The 23,906-nt window shown below is 36.2% G+C and overlaps 1 protein-coding gene across 15 annotated transcripts in view; it reads right to left on the bottom strand.

Moving 5' to 3' along the window:
* The window catches only part of TENM2 (teneurin transmembrane protein 2), a 1,222,850-nt gene that overhangs the window by 846,458 nt on the left and 352,486 nt on the right, over positions 1-23,906 (bottom strand). For 9 of the 15 annotated variants that reach the window (XM_032337070.1, XM_032337080.1, XM_032337081.1 and 6 more), the window contains exons 4-5: positions 9,942-10,016; positions 6,231-6,506 (exon numbers count right to left, since the gene is read on the bottom strand). The exons of 1 other annotated variant lie outside the window; for it this stretch is intronic. In XM_032337070.1, coding sequence (XP_032192961.1) covers positions 6,231-6,506; positions 9,942-10,016 — 351 coding nt within the window. Of the gene's footprint in view, positions 1-6,230; positions 6,507-6,994; positions 8,606-9,941; positions 10,017-23,906 lie in introns of those variants that run through there. 5 more of the 15 variants (XM_032337078.1, XM_032337077.1, XM_032337076.1 and 2 more) reach the window with 2 other exon arrangements.

Below are 23,906 nucleotides of genomic sequence, written 5' to 3' on the forward strand. Positions count from 1 at the left end.
TATTTTAAACACACATGAAATTAAGCTGACAGTGCTGGTTTCTAGCTTTCTTTCTACCATTTTTATTGTCTGTGGTTTCCCCGAAGTGGGCACACAGGTCAAGGCTGGTAACTCAAATGCTACAAGGCTAAGCAGACTGGAAACGAGTGGAGTAGACTGAAGGGAGCTCAGGGGAACCAGGTGACATGGGCCCATCTAGAACTACCATGGTGACTATTTCTAACCAAACTTGTCCAGAAGGAAAGCTGGACAAGTGCTACTAGATCTTGTATATTTCAAGAGAAGCCAACAATAAAAAATTCTACTTAAAAATGTTAATTCGTAATGTCAAATTTTTTAAACACGGGACTGACCAAATAAAACAACTCATGAACTACAGTTCACAGCCTCTATGTTAATGACCATTCTATGAATCTCTTCCCTCGACCTTGGATGGCTTTAACATCCCTCAAACTGAGTTTAGGGAAACTGGGAAGGGCAATTTTCAAGGTACTTCTTTCGGCTAGCCTTAAATACTCAACATGAAATTACAGGTAACATTTTTACTATTAGGTATAAGAATGCCTATCTACAATACCTACATAACCATAATTTCTATCCTACTTACAAATCTGTTACTTGAAATTCTCTTTCCCCTCACTGTGTCCTAGTTTCAGAATAGGTAATTGAAGTATCTTGTTACTTATCATGTGCCTTTGCAATCCCTTTTTAGCCTCATATTTTATTTTGTGTAGGTTCATCCGGATGCAGTTGTCCATAGGAAATTTATACTATCAACTTCCTTAGCTTTAACTCATTTTATTTATGGCTCTAATACTTGATTGTGTCTCTCTCCCAGATTTAAATTTAATTTGATCCTTGACAAAAACAACCAAACTAAAAAGTGACTGAACAATAAGCAAAAACGTAGAGAGTTTTCTGAGTGAAGAGACTTCCAATGGTGAAGTAGCAGAAAACAGTTTGCCTCTCACCCGGTTACTGCCTTTGCTGCTTAACTGAAGTGAAAGTACAGATATCAGGAACTCAGCAGCTTAAAACCAAATGATTATCCACCAAGCCCAATGTCTCCCTGAAGGCCCAGAGATTACACGTGTAATAATCAGGCTGCCCTTGCCAAAAGTAAGGCTTAGTGCTTCATTTTATTTATTGTATTTATTGAATGGAGCCATTCCTTGATAGCCCCCGGGAGCATTAACAAACATGAAAGAAACCACCAAAGGAAAGAAAGAAATATATAAATAACTAAAAACCATGCCACTAAAGTTTATAATCTGGAACTTGCAGTACTGACACCCTTTCAAGTTGTCTGTTCTACTTTCAAGTAATGTAAGCATTGCTTTCATTTGCCAAAAACCTAAATCTTTAAAGTCTTATACAGGTTCCTTTGCAAAACATCCATCCTTCCACTTCCTAATGTACCAAGCCAAGTGACAATGTGATATTCCTAAATTTTCCATCGGGTTCTATATTTTTATCACCTATAGTTTAGCATTGCAATGATGATAGATTTAAGACTCTCGTTAATAATCCTTTTGTAAAATAAGGGGCCTCTGTAGCCTCTAATATCTGAACTTCTAGGAAATGGAGCAGTTCTTAAAATCATATCATCCTTTCATTTAGGAACAGACAAGAATGAGAACCTTCTGACTGGTGATTTTTTTTTTCCTCATGATTTTAACTTTTCAATCCATGATGACTCATTCAACATTCCTTACAAATATTTTTCTTCCAAATTTGAAAGTATAAAAAAAATAAAGCTTAAAAATGCCACTTGAAAAATTGTCATCAAAATGGATTTAAAGTTTGTTTTGTTTTCTTCCATGTTTTTTTTTTGTTTTGTTTTTAAGGAATTGAGACAGTATTTTCTTTCCATGGAATTTTTTTCCATAAAGTTTGGCTGGTAAAGAAATCATCCCCATATCAACATCAAAAGTACAGTTGAGTATTATGGCATGATTTCTGTAGCTTGTTTACTATTCTTATTCCCGACTTTAAGAGCAAAATTACGAGCCCTGGGCTATAATTATCTGGTGCTTATAGTAAGTCTTTATACCTGTTTCAGGCATTCTCTGTAAATTTTACATGTGAGAAAATGGGGAAGAAGAAAGGAGTAGAGTGCATTATAAAACAAAATAAACTTAAGCATATGTAAGTATAATAGAGTGGGTCAGAAATAGAAACCCACTAGCAGGTCTTGGATGTGCATATTTACAGAGCACTCTAATGAATTTATTGATAGGTTCCTTTTTGAAGAGAAGGGGAAAAGACTCAAGAAACTCACCTGACATCGCAAATAAGTGAATGCAATGTGGTTGGTGGCAATAACCTATAGATACTGTCCCCGGTATTAAGGAAAATCCTTCCTTCTTCAGAGTTCATTTCTCATGCCTCAATTAACATGCATTGAGTACCTGGGTGTGTTCATGTCCTCCTCAAGAGGCAGGAACACTGCAGCCCTCAGCCAAGAGGACTCACAATCTAATAGAATCTATGTTCCACAAATATACTTTACACAAATCCATTATGTACCAAGAGCCAGCTTGTTTTATAAATGCATTTTGTGAAATGCAATGAAATTAACCCAACATTTATATTTTCAACCTCAAAGTACATTATGAGAATTGTAAATTTCCCAATTGACAAGAGATGAAAATGAACATTGTCCTTATTTACTTTGGGTGAAAGCAGAGAGGGTAAGGAAAGGCTAATTTTCTTCTTTACCAAGGACAGATTTAGTTTTCTATAATTTCTGGCTCTCTATTCCATAGACAAGCTCTTCTTCTTTGTGTTTTCTTTTTTTCTTTTGTTTCTGGATTCTAACAAAATAACTAAAACGAGAATTATGCTGGGGGGGGGGAAGCAAAAAAAAAAAAACAACAAACCACCCAAGGATATTTTAAGTCCCCAAGGTGAAGCAACCGCCTAAGGGAGTCAAGAATACATAGACCAGATTTTTTACAGTGTGTGCTTTTCTGCATTTTTAAAGAGGCAATTAGTTATTCTTGTGTATTAGTGACTGCCCCATTTTCTCCATAACTCAGGTGATACAAAGGGCCTCTAAGAGGACATATTTTAAGTGGGACATTTATTACCCCAAAAAAGGGATGATTCTAATTTAAAGTCACCGAGGAAGCTCTTTCTATAGATGCGTCAAATTACACAGCAGCAAAAACTTGGCCTAGCTGTTCTCAACTCACTGCCATTTCTAACTAAGCCATCTTTAACTTACAGTCAAACGACCTGATAAAACCACTTGAACCTGAGAGCTGTATTTATTTAAAGCAAGCAAAGCCAACACAATGTTAATTTGGTGGCCATACATACAGTGCGTGTAAGATGCAGAGGTGTGAAGGAAAAAGATTTTAAAAAGGACATATTTATCATGTGTTCAGTGTGATAGGACTCTCAAGTTCCTAGTAGGTCATTTGTGTCACAGGCTCATGCAGAAAGAACTGCTGGCAGTCAGGGTTTTTATTACATGAGTCTGACGGCTGGATACATGTTTCACACCACAGAAAGAGAATTTGGTTTTTGGATCTGCCTTCACATTCTAACCTTGCTTAGCAAAACCACAACTGGAATGTTTTAAGGGCAATTTTGAATAAGCCCTGTGAAAATCGAGGTACCCCAAGATCCCACCATAAACATGAAATGAAAATATCTGGGACACAAAGATGCATTTTATGAGCATATAGCTTTAAAGTCTAAAATTGAATTGGAGAGCTTCCTTCTCAAAGCACAGATTCTTTAACTTCCTCTTCAAGAGAGGCATGCCTAAAAGGTTATTGATTGGGTTCTGAAGGACAGAGTGTTTATTATGGAGGAAGCCATCGTGGGGTACAAGTGTGAGAAATTAATGACGGCTTTGTAAGTGTCCACGCCGTGGTGTGGAACCAGTGGGGCAACTGTCAATCTATATGATAATACATTCCCAAACTTCATAAAGTCAGTGATGTGAAAATGCATTGATTTCTCTGTGAGCCAAACCGAATTTGTCAAAGAGAAAGAGCAAGAAGTTTCCTGAAGTTAACACCTCAGCCTGCAGAGTGACTCGCGCCTCCCTTTTTATTTTCTTAAAGAGTTTACGATGTGACGTGTCAAATTCCTTATTTTTACTCTTGGCCCCAAATGAGAAGAGACCATGCATTATGTACATCTTCTGAATATGTGGTATACTGAAACATTTAAGAAAAGAGAAAATGAAACACATTTTATCTGTACATTTTAAAATAACCAGCTAGCACCAAAGCTTGAACTCTGCTCCCTTACCTCCTTCATGCTCGGCCAGATGCAGGCACGAAAGAGTCCCTCAGTACTTCCAAGTACATATTTCCTGATGCAATTCTGCCTGCTTTATAACTGGCGTTGCAGGAAAAAATCAAGACACTAGATTTAAGGGTTTATTTCCTCTCCATACATAGGGATTTATATAGACTTCTCAGAGGTGAAGATTGTTCAAGGATGATGTTTTAAATAATACTGGAAAAAAGAGAGACTACTTTTGGTCTCCCCAACACATCATTCATTCTGAAACTCTCCTATCCATAACACTTCAGGTGAAATCAAGGCAAGCTTTTTTTTGCTCCCTTTGCTTCACTGGAAAACTCGCCTCATCAGTTAAGTTTTTAAGATGTATATAGGTTTAAAAAGAGAGGGTGGGGACTCTATCAATTTGCATAAATTTTGTACAGATGGTTCCCATGAGACCAGTGAGAATGCCACCATGGAAGATTTGCCAAAATACCTTGTTTAAAATGTGCCATAAATTCTTGGATTGCAAGTGATTTTATTTATTAGGCAATCATACTGCCTCCACTTAAATAGTATCTGACACACTCGGAGCTGAAAAAGTACATCAGTAAATGGATTCAATGTATGCCTTTATGAAAACTTCTAAAAGTAATTTCCTATCAAATAAGTACCTTAGAGTGTTGAATGTGCCAAGTGTCAGAATTTTGTTAAAATTCAAAAGGAGTCAAGTACAGATTTTTCCTTGAGAGTACACCTTGATTAGCTACATGAACGGAGGCATAAGTAAGACACATCTCCTTGTCCCCACAGTAGAATAAATTATTTCAGAATTAAACACAAATTTAAATTCCACAAAGTGACATCTTTTTGGATATATGCGACTTACCCAGGAAATGATGTATTTTCAACACAGTTTTGAGATTAAATGATATTTAGCTATGCTTTCGCATTCACAACAAGCTGTCCGCCTGCAAATTTCTTTTTCTTTTTTTAAATGCAAGAAAATACTTAAAGCTGCTCTAGTAGAAGTTTATAATATTTTATATAAACATTCTTAACTGATCTGTTTGTAAACATTTTAATGGCAATTCTTTCAGCAAACACACAATATATTCATAACAAACCACACAGCATTTGATGTTTTCTTCATAAATCAGCTGTACCTAATGCAATTTATCTTTTAAAAGATGTTTTTGACTAAACACAGCTCTGAGTCGGTAAGAAATCCACAAATAAGCACCTTATCTCTTTAATGACTTTCTTAGGCTTCCCTATATTTACTGCTTAATGATCGGAAGCATTTAATTTTCAAAGTTTCATTAAAACCCATCTACGAAGCTGATGGATAAGCAATAGTGATTTGTGATAGAAGATGAGGGAAGCCATTAACCTACATAGGTACCAAGGAGAAAAGTAAACAGAGAAGAGAATACTTTTTTTTTGAAGACAAGTCTCTTCCTATTTGTCATTATTAAACTCTAGAGCATCTGTTCCAGGTTTGATCTTCAATACGGATATGAGGCATTGCCGCCTGGAAATTAAAGTCTAAGATAAGGTAGGATTCTTAAGAGATCTTCATGGGAAAAAAAAAAAAAAAAAAAAAAACCCTAGGTTGCCATTTACTGGGAAGGGGAAATCAATACGAAGACCTAGAAACTTGTGGCGAGAGGACATTTTCTAGGTATAGGTCATAGTTTATCAAGTTGCCTCTTTTGCAATGTAATTTACTTGCTAATAAGACCAACCAACTATACCTGAATACTGTGTTATCGTCAAAATGTGATTTTAAAATTCTCTCCTCATTTCTTGTGTGCTGGAGGTTTGCTGGTTTATTTTTCCCGAGCGCGGAGTGGGTAGACATGGTCGATTTAAAAGAAAATGAATGGTTTTATACTCCTCTTTATTTAAAAAACAGGCATCCCAAACGCCATAATGTGCCGTACCCAGAACACGAAAAGGTATTTAAGAAGCAGGCCTACCGTTCTCATCATCTGACTTATTTTCGTTGTCAGAATCGGTCAAAGTAAGGGCTGAGTTCTCACGACTGGACAGGCCGGAACTGCGTCTGGATTTTATCCCTCTCCCCCACAGTCTGATGGCGTGTTCTGGAGACATCCCTCCCTCTGTGTCGGAGTCGGCGTCAGACCCTGTGCTCAGAGAGTAGCCCTGGTGAAGGATCCCCATGTCAGAACAGTAGCCACTTCGGTGCGGGGAGGGCTCACAGATTCCCAGTTCCGCAAGGGTGAAGTTAGTTCCTAAGGTGACAGCAACAGAGAGACTGATTACAAATTGTGAAATGCCTTACAAAGTGGAAATTTATTCTTACAAAGAGCAGACAGGTGGTTTTTCCCACCCAAAAAAAAAAAAAAAAAAAAATCTACCAGATTTCCATGGTATACAGGAATATATGAGCAAGAGTATTTAGGATATTGGGGTAAATTTGAGAGCAAAAAAGTAAACATCTACGATTACTTTTAACCCTAGGCCAGAATGCTCAGATTTTGTTTAAAAAATGTTACAGCATTTACTGTTGTCTAGGTAGCACATGTAGCTGAAAAAACATGGTATTTGTAATAATAGCTAATATATACCAAGTGCTTACTTTGCTCTGGGCATCTTTGGTTGGGCAACTTCTATTTTATGTTTTTAAGTTTTACAGCAACTTTATGAAGAAGATAATATTATTGTAATCATTTTGTAAGGAAACTGAGGAACAGAGGAACAGAGAATTTAAGTGACTTACCCAAGGTCACACATCTAGATTGTAGCAAAACATGGATCTGATCCTTGAGCAGTCTGTCTTCATGTCAAAGAACCTTAATCCTCCAATAAATGTGAGTGGTGGCCAGGAGACCTGGGTACTGGTCCCAGCTTCCCACTGGTAAGTCTCACTGTGGCAAGTCTCTTACTCCTTGAGCCCCAGTTTTCTCATCTGTAAAATCTGGGTATTAATCTCTTAAATTCCTCTCAGGATCACTGTGTATCTTCTATGTGATAATATACACCAAATTTTTTTTTTAAATAAACTATGTAATGTATTATTTAAGTTAGCATCCTCTGGATGAAAAGTCAGTCCTTACACTTTTAAATGATACCAAACAATGTCTTCAGCTTAAAACCACAAGTAGTTTGGAGAGTGAATGTGTGCATGAATGGGAAGCGGAAGAGAATAGACTTTTATTGACCATTTTTATGTTACCATATGTTGGGCATGGGCAGACAGTATATAGGCTTTAAATCTCATTTAAGTATCATAATAGCCCAGCAGTTTAGGCGTTGACGATTTCCGAGGTCATGCCTAGGCAAGTGGCAGATCCACAATACACCTCGAATCTGCAGATTCCAAGCATCTGCTCATTCTACAATGTGAAATGCTCTGAATCAAAAACCAGCCTGGCAACGTTTTGGCACAGTGAATGCTCTATCTGTGTACTTCACTCTTACAGCTTCTTACAAGACATTTTAAGCTTTCAATGCAAATTAGATGAAATCATGTGGTACATTCTATTTACTGACATATATAGCTGATTTTTTTTTTTTTTTTTTGGTCTTTAACTAAGTTACAGACAATGGGGGAAAATGCAGTGAAGAAATGCAGTTCCATGCTATTAGCGAGGAAAACCTTATAAATAACACCACATCCATGGTTTACTTTGTATATACTTATTATATTAGGGTCATTCCCCATCAATCATATCTCCAAACTTATGACATAACATAACTACTCTATGATACTCCACATACATGGCATCATTTCTCAGCTTTTATTTTAAAAAGTGTTTGCAACTGTTTGTATTAACGTAGTGTGACTTTAATTTGTAATATTCTGAGGTTCTACTTTCCAACTTCACCACACGTTGAAGTTCCACAGTCTTCTTTAGTTAGCTGTGTAAATGGGATCAAACCCAATTTTATACATAATTGCTTCTGCAGAGTGAAACCTATTCATTGGAGAGCTAACCCAAGCAAAACTTCCTGTGGGGATGGGGTGATTTCCTGCTTACTGGGCACGGAAGAGGAAGTCCTCACCACCACCAGCATGGTCCTAAGTGCTGTTACTTATTCCCTGTACATATTTTATCATGTCTGAGATCCCTTGTCCAGGTACTCTGTTCCAGTTAACATCCTTGGTACTTAGGTATTTTCTCATAATTGTACGCTAAAATGTTTATTTTAGTTTCAGTAGTCTATAAAATGAAAGTTAAGTTCATATATGTCTGATGTTACAATGCTTTTCTGTTTTTGTTTTCTCGTCTTCAGTAAATGAAGAGTCACTTAATATGAGCATTCTCCCATCTTGTTTCTAGAGCTCATGTTTGCTCTGGACAGGCAGGAAATATAATGTTTCCTTTTCCTATAATAAATGAAAACAAGTCAAACGAAAACACACATGTTTTTATTCCACATGTGGGAATTTTTAGCTATATGATTCCATTTGAAATGGAGTGTGTATGTATTAAGGCAACTTTCCTGATGGTTTTCCCACATCTCATTATCTGGAACTAGTTTCAAAGACCTCCTCGGGAAAAGAGAAACATCTGTGTGAGGAAAGGAAGCTTCAGTTTTCAGAGCATCCCATGTGCTTTTCAATCTGGGTACTCAAAGTAACAGGCAATATGCCTAGGGCATGGAAAGCCATGGAATAAATGCAGTCTTCTTCTTTGGTTATCAAATTTACTTGATGATAAGAAATTAAAATATTGTTTTTTTTCTGTTAAACTTAAAATCATCATAAATCATTTAAAATTAGCACAACTTTTAAAGTAACTACAAATGTTGGAAAACAGCATACTTTAAGAGTTTCAACTTTAAGCTTATGGCCCCATAAGCCACAAACAAGCAACACTGTACAGAAAATTGGAGATGAGGTAGTGAAGTCATTGGGAAAATTAACTATGTTTACACTGGTTTATAGGAAGCCAGGTTTTAGTCTAAATTCAGAAAAGTTTCCTCAAAAATACTACCTTCTAAACTCCTTATAGTCATTTTCCAATAGGACCATGGTCTCCCAATGCCACCCTTTCCTCACAACTCCTAGTTTGGTACCTTTTGTCCTCAACTAACTCAAAAGAATAGTAATCTTATTCTAAGTACCTGGGACAGATTCTGGCCCAAGCCATTTCCAAGTTTGCTGGCTTAACATATGAAGCTGGCAAGCCACATACACAGTGGAAAGGAAAAATAGATCTATCATTTATTAAATCATTCAACAAATATTTATCGTTCCTAGTGCTATGCTAGGCATTGGGGATATAACAGTAAGCCTTATAAAAATGGAGCCCATGACATTTACAGTCTAATTGGGAAAGAGACATTAATCAAAGAATCCCATAAACAAAGTACAATTTATACAGTGATAAATACTATATAGGAAAAGGACAAGGAGCCATGAAAGGTCATCTACTGGTCCGACCGTTCATCCTTTCACAGCTTGGCCAGCAGATGTTCATCTAGCAGTAGACTTACTACTTGGAGGGACTCTGAATTTACTCCAGGAAGTCCTCAGGCCCCCTTCAGTGTGCTCTTTCCAAACTGTTCCCAAACATTCCCCTATATACACTGATTTTAGACAAACATTTTTCACGTAGTTTATCTCACAGCACAAAACTCTCACGTCATACTCTTCTGATCAGAATGTAAACAGCATAGGGGAATTTTAATACCATGTCAACTTATTGTTTTTCACTTACTTTGCTCATTGATGGAAGGTTGATTTTGCTTTAATTCATCTTGTATAATTATGTCTTTATTAAGCTCCATGGCAGCTTTGAATGGAAGAGAGAGACTAGTCATTGTGTGATTCTCCAAGCTAAGATTTCTCGTGGAATGCAGTCAACATTTCTTTCCTTCTTTACTTTCTTGCAGAAGATAGAAAGAGTCATCATATCTCAGTATCCACGAAACATATGTTTACCTTCTATCTGCCTCCAGTGTCTCTGATACTGTATTAAAGTGGATGTGGATGATGTTTCAAACTTATTTCATCTCAGGTATGTGTTTTATGGTCGATGCCAGTGAACTGCCCAGTGTGGCCCCAAGTTACATCATCAAGGCCAAGGTCACTATTTTTGTTTTAAAAATCCATATCCGTATTTTAGAGTGTGAGTATAATTTAGGATGTTGGGAGATAAAATTAATTCCTAAAACTGTTAGGTGACTAGGATAGCAGAACACAAGTGTTTAAAAATAATTCTCTTGGTAAATCTCTTTGTCGTTGAGTGATCTTTTTCTTGGCCATAACTTCAGTGTATAACCCAGATCCTTTTCAGAACTTTTTTTTAGAGATATTTTGCAAGAGATATAAAAAATCAGCTTCTGACCAACTAGTTTTGTTTGGGGACAATTCAAAGGGAAGATATGGCAGCGTATTGTGATTATGGCTTTATCTTCTAAGTTTTTACCAACTTCTCACACTTTGAAATAACCTTTAACTAGGAGAAGCACATATGTCGCTAAGTCAGAATTATCATGTCATGGTAATACCAGGGAATACAAATAGCACTGGAAATGTCAGCATTTGAACAGATTTTCTACTAGGAGGGCAGGAAGATAAAAGTTAACTGTAGTAATAGGGGAGTACAATATAGAAAACTTGTATTACCTAAATGTTCAGTATGTGAGTCCCCTGAATTTAAGAGAGAGAATTCTATACACAGGAGCAAAAGTTGCTACAATATGAAAACAGTCACTAATGATCACTTCTAAAATTAATCCCCACCATACCAACCCACTTACTGCTAATCTCTTCTCATATCAACCAACCTATCAACATCTGTATCATTAGTTAGTTGTTGATAACAGAAAGTAATATGGTGCCAATATAAGTCTAAGTTTTAAAGCTTGTGAAGATGCAGATTTCCATGAAGTCAATACAAGTAATGCTAAGAAACACTAGGATCATTAGCAAAGCCACATAATTACCATGATCTAACAGAATTAACCTGTGAACAAGAAAAAAAAATGGAAATGCATATTGGCATGATTACGGTTTCTTCAAAAGATGACTTGACAGACTTCTGGTTTTGGATCAAGATAGAATTTCCCATGCCGTTCTACTTGTCCCACTAAGTACAGCTAACCCCCCTGAGGAGTATATAGAACAATTACTTAGAGTTTAAAGGGGGTCTAAAGAAGACAGTGCTATTAGGATCCTGGGACCTGAGAAAAGACATAGTTGTGAGCTCCCTGGGGTTTATTTTTGCCTTATGTATTCCAGACCTGGTGTTGGAGAAATCTGCAAATTAAAAACACCAGTGGAAACGGGCATAATAAGCCTAGAGTAAAGCCTACTGTAAATTAAGGGTCCTTCCTTACGTCCATAAACACCCCAGGGTAGAATCAAGTGATAAAGCAGAATTTCATCCTCATCCAATAGGAATGAGCCTTCCCAGACATCCCACAGGAAGGCATCATTTGTGGCCTTGAGATGATCCTGGACTTACATCCCCACCCAGTGGTAATGAAGCACCCCTTCCTCTCCCTGATGGTGTCAGAGAAGAACTGATGTTAAATTGAAATTTACCACTGCTGAAGAATTCATGGGGGAGCTATAAAGAGGTGTCCCTCTCTCTCTGAGTTGCGCTGGTGTCTGCAGAATCCCAGTGAAGAGTCTAAAATTCCAACTTGGCTCGGCAAGAGAGCATCCTTTCTCAATCCATTCCACCACCCACTCCCCTACCCACCAGGCCCTGCTTTGTCAAAGAAGGCCAAGTGAGAAACTTGGGACTTTCACCTCCATCTGGCAGTGAAGGCTCAATGTCCCATTTTTCCTACTGGCTTGGTATCAGAGGAAGCTTGCTGCAACAGAAGATTTAGATGAGATCCAGAGTTTCAAAACACAATATTTCAAATAGCCAGGATACAATAAAAAAATCACTCATCATACCAAGAATCAGGAAAATCTCAACTTTGAATGAGGACTGATAACTATTTAAATAAAAGGTTAATGAATAGTCCTTAGGAAAATTGATGAATTCATCCTTTTTTTTTTTTTTCAAAATACAACTCTCTGTGATCATGCTGTGAAATTCAAATATAAAGTGAAGGATATATTGTACATTCAGGCAATTTTGCCGTAAAATGTATATTATGCCTTGCACAAAAACTGTTATTCTTTATCCTTTTGCATAATTATAGCATAATTAGAATAATAAATTGTATTAAACATTAAAATATACTTTTGATAATCAATGTTCTTTTTGGAAGATAAAGTTAGAACAAATTATTTTTACTAATTGATATGAAATATTGATTCTTTTTTTAACACTGATTCCATTTTTAAGTGGCCTTTTTCTAGCATCATTATCCTAAGACAAAGAGAACCTCCTGTATATAAGAATGGGTCAATTTTCCCGAGCAAATGTTAGAGTCTACACCTTTAAGTCAGAAATGAGTATGAACTCCAAATTTTCCTGCAAGTATTTAAGAAAATGGTATCAATTATAATAGTATAGTTCTTTTTTTTTTAAATCACAGTAAGTGGAGTAATTTGATCTGATACCCTAAGTTTTTGCAGCAGATACTTATCAAGAAAAATATGGCAATTATAAGTGATAAAAGATAATTTTTATTTTTGATTAATTGAAAATAAACCACCAAATTGTTATCTTGTATTTAGTATCGATATCTTATCTTGAAATTTGAGAAATCATTGATATGTACAAGCTACAGAAAATGATCACTTACCAAAAACTTACCAATATTATCTAAAATATTATTTTTAAACAATCTAAAATCTATATATCTATAAATACATTGATAATAATTTTGGGAAAACCACTGAAGAAACTACTTATGAATTTAAATGTTTTATGCTTGTGTGTATTAAAATTCTTCATATAAACTCCTTCTTAATGCCCTTCTAAAGTTCATCTGATTTTACATATTCAGATATTTTTCCAAATGCTGACAAGACTGTTCATGAAAACTCCTGTGGCTTAAAAACTACAGAGGAGTTGTACATGCATTACTCTTCATAAAAACTTAAGCCAAACATTTATATTTCAAAAATTCACTTTAAGAATAAGAATTTTCTTATATGTATAGTTCCTAAAATACTAATATTTTGATATTTCTAAACTTTCAGATTATTTTAAACTCTACCTAAAGGCGTGATAGATCACAACTTTCACAATTTTTAACTAGAATCATTCCAGTGTAAATAAATACATTCTACATCAAGGAAACATCAAAATGGTTAGTGACGACAGGAGAGTTTCCAATATCCTTGGTTTCTCTCTAAGCTTTCTAACTTCAAAGAGAAAGGTGAATGTGGCATTCTCCGACGATATGGTGGCATTTTCACTGTTCCAGCCTGAACAAAGACCGATTTGGAACACCCAAAGCAGCCACAACAAAAGGTTCTGCTGAACAACTGCCAATTCATAAATAGAAATGAAATACCCAGTAACCTAGCTAGCTGGAGATTCTTTTCTGCTGATGAAAATTCCAACAAGATAAAAATTGAATTCTGGTATTAAAAACTATACCTATCAGTTACCCTGTGTAACAGCATTACCAAAGTGTAGAGTCATCTGACCACGTGGGACTGTGCCTCTTCAAAAAAAACCTTTTTTTTTTTTGATAAATAAAATAAATTTGGATAAAAAAAGAAATAAAAGAACAATAGTGAATTGGCTGCAACAGTCTAGCTGTCCTATGTTTGAGAACAGCTACTAGATTAGCTTACATTTATTGAGGACTTCACAGTGTGGCAGGTACTGGTCTAAATGCTTTCAGGTACAGTTTTCAAATTAATGAGGACAACAGCCCTCTAAAATTGTCACTATATTGGCTAGAGTTAACGTGGGAATTCCAAAGTCTGTTTTAAAAATACTTGACCATAAATTCTTAGAATTATATCTTCTGATGAGTCTCCATTTACTCTTTTATAAAATAAACATAAAAATAGCATCAGCCTTCATAGGGTTGTTGTGAGCAATGAATTAGACAAGGCAGGTAAAAATGCTTCTTAGAACATTGTCTGCCACAGAGTAGCCTTAAAACAAACATAGCTAGTATGATGATCATCAGTTTACAGATGCAGAAACTTTATTTTTAAATTATAATTATTGTAATTGAATTTATATAGTTTATATTTTTAAATTACAGTTTATTGTATTTAATTGCAATTACTAACATTGTCTATTTTCTCTTGAGCTGACTGGGGACAATCAATATTTCTAGGACTATGCTCATTTCATCTATGTTTTCAAATGGATTGGCACAAAGTTATCCAAGTATTTTTGAATCCTTTTAATTTCTGCTAGGTTAATAGCATGTTGTCCTTATTTTCATTCTTGACATTACTTGTGCTTTCTTTTTAAAAATATTTTTAAAAATTTTTTGAGTGCAGTTGACACACATTCCATTAATTTCAAGTGTGCAGTACAGTGAGTCAACATCTCTATGCGTTATGTTCTGCTCACAAGTGTAACTATCATATGTCACCATATAACACTATTACAATATCACTGATTATATTCCCTATGCTGTATCTTTTATTCCCACAACTTACTCATTTCATAAATGAAAACCTGTATCTCCCACTCCCTTCCCTTCATTTTGATCATCTTCCCTACCCTGTTCCTCCTGGGGGGGAACCATCAGTTTGTTCTCTGTATTTATAGATCTGATTCTGCTTTTTGTTTGTTATCATTTGTTTTTTAGATTCTACACATGAGTGAAATCATACCGTATTTGGTATTCTCAGTATGACCCATTTCACTTAGCATAATACCCGCTAGAGCCATCAACATTGTCACAAATGGCAAAAAACAAAAACAAAAACTCATCCTTTTTAATGGCTATATAGTGTGTGTGTGTATGTGTGTACCACATCTTCCTTATTAGAGATACCATATGATCCATTAATTCTACTCTGGGAATTTACCCAAAGAAAATGAAAACACTAATTTGAAAAGATACATGCATACCTATGTTTATTGCAGCATTATTTATAAAAACCAAGGCATGGAAGCCACCTAGATGTCCATCAATAGATGTATGTATTTTCTTTCTTTTAACTGGATTGGTTTCACCAATGAATCTGAGAAGAACACATGCTCTCTAATTACTGAGTGTAAGATTCCAAATATGTCAATTAGACCAAATTATTAATTATGTGGTCAATTCCTCTATATGGTACTAATTCTTTTCTTTTCTTTTTCCTTTCCTCTTGATATTTCCTTTCCCATCTTCACATGGGTTAATATTTTTTTTAAATTTCATTTTAATTTTTCTATTGATTTTTTAGTTATCTCCTCAAATAATTTTTTAGTTGTTTCTCTAGGGATTATAATATGTATGTCATGTCAGTCTATTCAGAGTTCTAATCTTATATACTGTTACTTCCATTTCTGTGCATTCATCATTTTTCTATTCTAAACATTTTTCAGTCATTGCCTCTTTAATATTTACTTACTTCTATACTGTTACACTAAGTATTATTCTTCTCTCTAAATGTCTCTATTATATTTTTAATCTCTTTTCTCTCTGTCTCTTGCTAATTTCTTCTTGCTATTTTTTCCAGCTGACTGATTCTCTCTTTAATTGTGCTCGATCTCATATTTACTGTATGAAGTCAGTTATTTTTTCAACAATTATGTATTTCATTTATAAAACTTTTATAGCTTTTTAAGTGTTTCTTTTCAGTTTTTCTATTAAATTTGCATATTATACATTTGGAAGTATGGATCCTGTAAATTATAATGTTTTAGGACTTCAGAGATGAAAATTGGTTGTTTGTTGATTTGCTTGCTCTTAATTATGAAGGTTTGTTTTCTTATGTACTTAATTATATTTATTTTAGCTGACACTGGTTTAATTTTCAAAAATCACAAGGGCCTCAGATGAAGATTTGTGTTTGATTTTGTCTAAGACATATGGTACTATTAATCACATATCTCTTTTAGGATTCCTGGTTACTGCAAGAACCTCAGTTCCATGTCCCTCTTGCTCTAAGTCCAAGGTCGAATGCCCCAAATGCAGGTCTAATATCAGTCCTTGCTCTCAGTAAAGACCTACCAGAAGCCTGTACTTCAATCTTCAGATTTCTGGCTTTAGCTCATTTTTGGTTTTTATTTTGTTTTATTTTAGCTGCTTGGAGATTTATCTTACTTACTGTGAGGAGATATATATATATATATATGGTTTTGATCAAGCTATTCAATACTCCCATGTTTCAGTTTTTTCAATGTAAAATGGAGGAAATTATAGCGGTACTTGCCTCATCTGGTCACTGTGTCCCAGAGCATATATATATTTAGAATATTCCAGGACAAAGTCAAAAGTCAATAAATATTAGCTATTATTATTAATATTACTATTACTACATTATTAGTAAAAAAAAAAAGCACAAAAATACAAAATGATCTACATGATTCCCTTTTCTAATTTTTCATACCTCTACACAAACAGTATAGTTTTCCAATTAAACTGTGTATATTTGGATAGAGTTACCATTTATTCCACTAATTAAGGTAACATTTTAGTTTCTGGGTTTTTTTTTTTTTTTAAGATTTTTACTTATTTATTTGACACAGAGACAGTGAGGGAGGGAACATAAGTGAGGGAGGGAGTGGTAGAGGGAGAAGCAGGCTTCCCGCTGAGCAGGGATCCCGATGTGGGGCCATGTGTGGTTTGATCCCAAAACCTTGGGATCATGACCTGAGCTGAAGGCAGATGTTTAATGACTGAGCCACCCAGGTGCCCCAACATTCTAGTTTCTTAAAAGAAAACAGAGAATATTTGATTTGTCAGTAGAGACGCTACCAACATTAACTAAAATTTTGACAAAGACATGACATTTGCATTCTTGGCATTCGTGAAAGTCCCTGTCTCTATGATGCACTTGGTATTTTGAAAACATTTTGACTTTCCCATCACCGAAGGATTATTCTGGATCTCAAGAGTTAATTAACTAATCTACAGTTTGACATCTAGTGAGATGGATGGATGGCAGTCTATCACCACGTGAATATATGTATAGCAGACATTTTGCTTCAGCAGCTAATCAGAGTCTACTCTGTAACCACAAATATTGGGGAGAAATGTTAATGATATACTCTTGTTTGTAAATCAATTCCTTTAAATCAACTGCTTCATTACCAATTATTGCTAGGATTTAGATACTTGTCTAAAAGTATGTTAAGCATCCAGGCACAGAGCTTGTAGAGAATGGCAAGACCATAGTTTCCTAGTGCCTGTTATAGCATCATTAAACAGGGAGAGGATAATTGAAACTGAATCAAGAGTTTTCCTTTTCTTCCTTTCCCACCTTGCTTCCTGTGTTCCAAACACATGTCGTAGGTTACAAGTACATGTAAAGACTTAATTACATTTAGCATCTGGCAGCTGTTGACTTACAGAGAATTGTTGAGTCACATAAACTCAAAGTCAAAAGGAAATTCGGGAATAGAAGGCAAAAGCTTGCTCAATGGAGTAAAAAAATCTTATGTCATCACAGCTGAAATACTCTACCATCAGCACTATTATGTTCATGGTATGAGTGATGCTGTAACTAATCAGTTTCAGCAATACCAGAGACTAACTTGCCACTAAAATACACCATTCCCGACGTGGTTAGAGTCATCAGCTAAAGGGCCTTACAAGCATTGCTTTTAATAAGTGATGGATTCACTCACATACAATGGAGACAACAGCTTAACAAGGACTTTAACATACATATATAGAGGCATCAACAGGGAACTCTTTAAAAACAAGATCTTCACACTACCCACTCAAAACTGTCACCAAAGTTAGACATGTCAAGTAGGTTAGTTTATACACTGCTTCTTTTTGGAGGAAATAAGTCTCCTGAGAAACCAACAAGAGGTGGTCCAAATCTTTAATACTGGTTGCCATTTGCCACATATTGGCAATTTTATGGGTAGAGAATTATCAGAAATAACTGTCCTGGTCTTAATAGAAATAGACCTCAACATTCAAACGTCAAGTTACAAAAGCATAATAAGAAAAGTATAATGAATTCTATATGTTGTTTTTGATACATAATATTAGCAAGATAAGTCTGAACTGGAAAAAACATACACCAAATCCTTCATAGCAATTATTTCTGGCAATATAGAGAGAAGAACGCAATGACAGGGGAGGGAATAGAGGAAGGAAAGAGGATTTGAAACAAATTTGACAAAATATTAACACTTGTTAATTATAGGGGATGAATACTGTATACTTTATTCTTTATGCTTTTCTGTGAGTTAAACTTTTTTCTAAAAATTAAAATAATTGAAAAATAGAAGTCTTGGACAGTCTATTTTTTTCGCTTAAAAATATTTGTAAAATCATAATTTTTCTATTAAGTCATGTCATTCAACATTTTCATGGTTACATTTTGAAATAAACTACAAAGAAATACCTCCACTTGCATGTCTATTTAACTTCTAGCCAATAAGGAGTAAGATTATGAAGCAAAAGTAAATATAACCAATGGATAAATAAACTGTGATACACCATACAATGGAATATTATTCAGGAATAAAAAGAAAGAGAGAGATCAAGCCATGAAAAGACATGGAGGAAACTTAAATATATATTACTGAGTAAAAAAAGCCTATCTGAAAACTCTACATACTGTATGATTCTAACCAAAAGACATTCTAGAAAAGGTAAAACTTTGGAGACAATAAAATGATCAGGGGTTGCTAGGGATTGAGCAAGGAGAGATGAGTATGTGGAACACAGACAAATTTTAGGGCAGTGAAAATACTCTCTATGATATTATAATGATGGACACATGTCATTTTACACTTTCCCAAACCCATCGAATTTACAGCATCGAGACCGAAATGTAATGTAAACTATGGCCTTTGGGTGATATTGATGTGCCAATGCAGGTTCATCAGTTGTAATAAATGTTCATCACTCTGGTAGGGAACGCTGATGATGAAAGAGGCTATGCATGGGGGGTGGTAAGGAGGCATATGGTATATCTCTGCTTCTTCCCCTCAATTTTGCTGTGAACCTAAAATCGCTCTAATAAAAATAGCCCTAAATTTTTTAAAAAAGTACATGCAACCAATTCATTCCATGACAGGATGACCACCAGGAAACTCATGTACTTTTCTCCCTAGGAGAAAGACTCTAGATCTTTGTGGTTAAGAACAGACCAGAAGCATGTAATCCAGAATTTGAATTCCTATTCCACCATTTATGGTTTGATGATATTCTGGTTAGTTAATTCCTCCACCCCTGATCTTCAGTCTCCATATCCATAAAATAGGTTTGATAATATCTATATTCATAAGGCTGTGGAGACAACTAACTATGTGGGAACAGACACATGGATTCCTGAGAAGAGACATAAACCTAAAAGAAGGGAATCTAGGCTAGTAGAACAAAGATAAAGAGCCTCATTCATTCATTCATTCACTTATTCATTCAATATTTAGTAAGTGCTTACTAACTGCTAAACCTTGTTGGGCAGGCTTGGGATATATTGGAAAACAAGAGATCTTTAGCTGGGGCAAACAGACGTTAAACAGTTAACATAATGGATAAGTGTGTAGTACCCTCAAAGTTGGTAAGTACTATGAAAAGAAAACAGAAAATAGAGTGGGGACAGCCCTTTGTATTTTGAATAATTTGATCTAGGAAGGCCCGAGAAGATGACATTTAAACAAAGACTTGAAGAAGTTGAAAGAGTCAACCTTTTCAATACCTGGGGCAAAAGGAAACCATCCGTGTAAAGGTTCCAGGCAGGAGTGTGCCTGGCATGTCCCAGCAACAGCAAGAGGAACTTTGTGGCTGGAAAGCAGTGAACAAAGATGCCATCTTACAAGAAAGGGTCAAAGAGTTAATGAGAGCTGAGTTCTAAAGGGCTTTGAGAGGGATTCTAAGGACATTTATCTTTCCTAAGAGTGAAACCGAAAGCAAATGCATTGTTTTTGGTGAGAGGGTCGACACTGTCTAATTTTCATTTCTAAAGGTTGGTCTATTAGGTTAGAATACCGAAGGAGGGGAATAAGAACAGAATCAAAGAGACCACTCAAAATGCATTTGTAAGAGATGATCACAGCCTATTCTGGTTGTAAGGAGCAAAGAGGTGGGCAGGGTGGGATTTCCTAACGGATTGCACGTAAGGTATGGCAGAAAGGGGGAAGTTGAATGTGACAATGTTTCCGAACTGAAAATTAGAAGAAGGGAGTTGCTACTAATTGTGATGGGGAAGACACACACAGACTAAGATTTCATTTCTGAATACCTGAGTTTGAAATATGTATTAGACATAGAAATGGAGATGCTGAGTAGGCAGTTGGAGATATAAAAGATATAAATATGTAAGTGCTATATATTTGGGAGGCATTGGCATGTAGATTCTGTTTAGTGCCATGGAGCTGGATGACGTCACATTGTGGAATAACTCTACATAGAAAAGAATATCAAGGACTGAGCCCTGAGTCAATTTTACATTCAGAGTTTGGAGCAAAGAGGAGGAAGAGGTAAAGGAGTATGAAAATGAACAACCAGTGCAGTGGGAGGAAAGCCACAAGCATATGCTAGAATAGAATCCAAGTAATGAACGTGTATCAAAGAGGAAAGGGCAACTAACTGTTTCGAACACTGCTGATAGACTGCTAAGATGAGAACCAAGAATGTGATGTGAAGGTATAGCTACATGGTAATCACTGGGTGACTTGATGAAAAACAAAGAAAAAACAAACAGAAACCAGAAACAGTTATGCGGAGGGGTATATTTAGGGATTCTAGGGATAACCTGCAGGGACTGTGTATAAGAAAATAGGGGAGAAGAATCAGCGGCAAGAACACAAACACATCATCTGAGATGTGCTACGATAAGGAGTGAAGCTGGTATGAAGGAGTGAAGTGGTGGTAGCTGGTGGGAAAAGGAAGGGAAGAGAAGTTGGGGAAGGTCTCGGTCTGTTTTTTATGCTGGTAGGAATGAAAGGATGGTTCATTTAGGAAGGAGAGGTGGAGAACTCTTGATGCAACCTTCTTGAGTAGATCAGTGGGATGCTGATCTTGCACACAAGTGGGGGTTTCACCTGGGATAAGAGTTGAGATCGTTCATTTATAGTGATAGGAAGGAAGGCAGAGCTTGTGGGTGCAGCTGGTGGGAGTGGGTAGATGACAGATGAGGATTTGGGAGTTTGCCACTGACTGAGGATGGGGAGGTGCTGCTGGAGGTTTAGGAGAGCGCAGGGGAGATGAGGCCGACATCTAAGAGTGTGAGACCATGCAGAGATCAGAGAGTTTAGTACAACTGCAGAGCAGAATTGAGGGACCACTTGAAATTTAATAAACTTCAAAAACTTCTAGGACAAATTTATTACAGTGCACATGTAACAATGAACTCATCATTCACTCGGGCTGCTTTGATTCACATAAAAAATTAAATTATGGTGACTATATTCAGTTCTTAAAAATGAGAAAATATTAAATGTAATGTAAAAACACTGTTCCTAAAATGAATGGTTCTTATGTTAGGGGAAAAAGCAGAGCAATTAGGGTGATGGGTTATATATGTGGACCAATTTATTCCTTATGTGTAAATGGTAACTATAAATTCTGAATCCATAGAAATTAATTCATATTATATCACAAACTTCTACTTTTCATCAGACGGTTGTGCCATTTTTTCAGACAAGAAGCCTTTGTCTCAAAACACTGAAATTCACTTTTTTATATCCATGAGTGAATGTGACAAAAAGACATGTCAATTTCAATAGACCCAGGGCCAACTTACACAGTAGGCACAATAGACATGGTCACTAGGGCCATTAATACCTTTGGGGGCCCACAGAAATGGTTTAATGTCTTTAAAAATCTGAAAAAAACCCTTCCATTTGTAGAAAATGTTTTAATCTTTAACAATAATTTGTCTTTACATTACATAGTTGTAAACTATAATACTAAATATTTTTTAGGGAGGAGGGGGCCAACAAAGGCAGAAGTGCCTAAGGTCCATGAAAGTTATGGTACAGCCCCACATCTTCTATGAAATCCTTCCATATATGGAAGGCCAAAATCACAATGAACCAAAACATCAACTTCAAAGGATTTTAAAATGAAATGCAGACTGTGTTCTCTAATAGTGTTCTCATCCTGAAACGCACAAAGAACATCTTCCCCTGCACAGACATCAAATGCTCTGACCACTTGGCTGCTCCGGAGGCACAGGAGAAGTGCCTGGTCTCCATTTTCAGGTGTTTTGGCAAAGATATGCCCAGAGTTAATATCATCCTGCCTCTTCTAATTAGGAGAACAACTGTTCAGTCATTACAGACAACTTTCTTGGCGTTTCTCATTTTCCCAAAATATCTCCCAGAATCTCCAGAATCTCCAGTGACTATATGGTCTATCTTCTCTATTTGGTATTCAGAGAGCACACTTATTGAAGATTTTCAAAGCGAACTGCCTTAGGAATCAACATCATCCAGGGAAAGTTGCAAGAATTACCTCCCCCAAGTATCAGAAAAGCAGGGAGGTTCCTGAGCTTTCCAGAAACCACAAAGCACATCTCTGACAGAGCTGAGAACTGAGATACATCTCTCTTGCCCCTGCCTTAAAAAAATAAAAAATAAAAAAAATAAAAAAAATCAGTGGTCACTCCTGGCAGACAGCTTCCTTCATAGAAACCCAAATTTTCCTAGCAAAACTGCTACTTCTCTGGAATAATGGGCAATGAAGTCCAACGTGACACTTAATTGTTCTCTACTGAGATATTTCTCTTTGCTGAGGGTTTTCCAGGTGCTTTATGGAAAACATTCGCACTACCTGGCACTTTGTGAGCCTTCCTCTGAGAACCTTTCCCTTATTAAGATAGCTTTGCTTTCAAAGGGGACATTGGTTTTGTTTGCTCACTCAGAGCCCCGTGAACAGACCACCAGGGAAATTGCTGCTTCGCTGGCATAAGTCCCACATGCCTATGTCACAAGGGGTTAGGAGCCTCATTAATTCCTGTGCTCTCATTTCAGGTTGTTTAGGGATCAGCAGCAGATTATTATTTCAAACACTTATTTCTTCCTTCAATTTCCTCTCTCTTAGAATTGGCTCCAAATCATTTTCTCTTGTGTGCAGTGTACTCAATCTCCATTCGGATAAGAAAATCAAAATAGTCTTTTCAGAAAACCTATCCATCAGCATTATCAGGAACACACCCCACAAAGGCTTTGGTTGATGTTCCTATATATCTGGCAGCTTTTATGCTTCTCTGTACTCACTCCCCCAGAATCATGGCCATTATAAGGCTCACACAGACCCAAGGGCACCCACTGTTTATGTTTCAAACTGATTATTTCAATGCAGTTCTACAAATAGACAAAAAGGTGTGCTAGGCACCAACCAGGGACACAGAGATGGAAAACTGGAGTGCCTGCTTTGGGCAATCTCCACAGGCTAACAAACAAGACAAACGTATATATATACAATGCCAATATCATGTTGTATACCTGGTGAATTTATTTTCACCCTACCTACGTTGGTGGATGTGAGAAGGCACATGCAACAGGGGAGGTAACTCTCTATTTTTTTCTCTAGAGAGCCTGATTCTGAGTGGCAAACATATAATCTTGGGTAAGCCCCTTAATCCTCTGATTCCTCAGGTTTTCTCTGAAAATAAAAGGGTGGGTCAGAAGGGTTGGCATCCTTCATTTAGTCGTTCAACAAACATTTAT

Source organism: Mustela erminea, chromosome 3 (genome assembly GCF_009829155.1).
Source record: "Mustela erminea isolate mMusErm1 chromosome 3, mMusErm1.Pri, whole genome shotgun sequence".
NCBI classification, from domain to species: domain Eukaryota; kingdom Metazoa; phylum Chordata; class Mammalia; order Carnivora; family Mustelidae; genus Mustela; species Mustela erminea.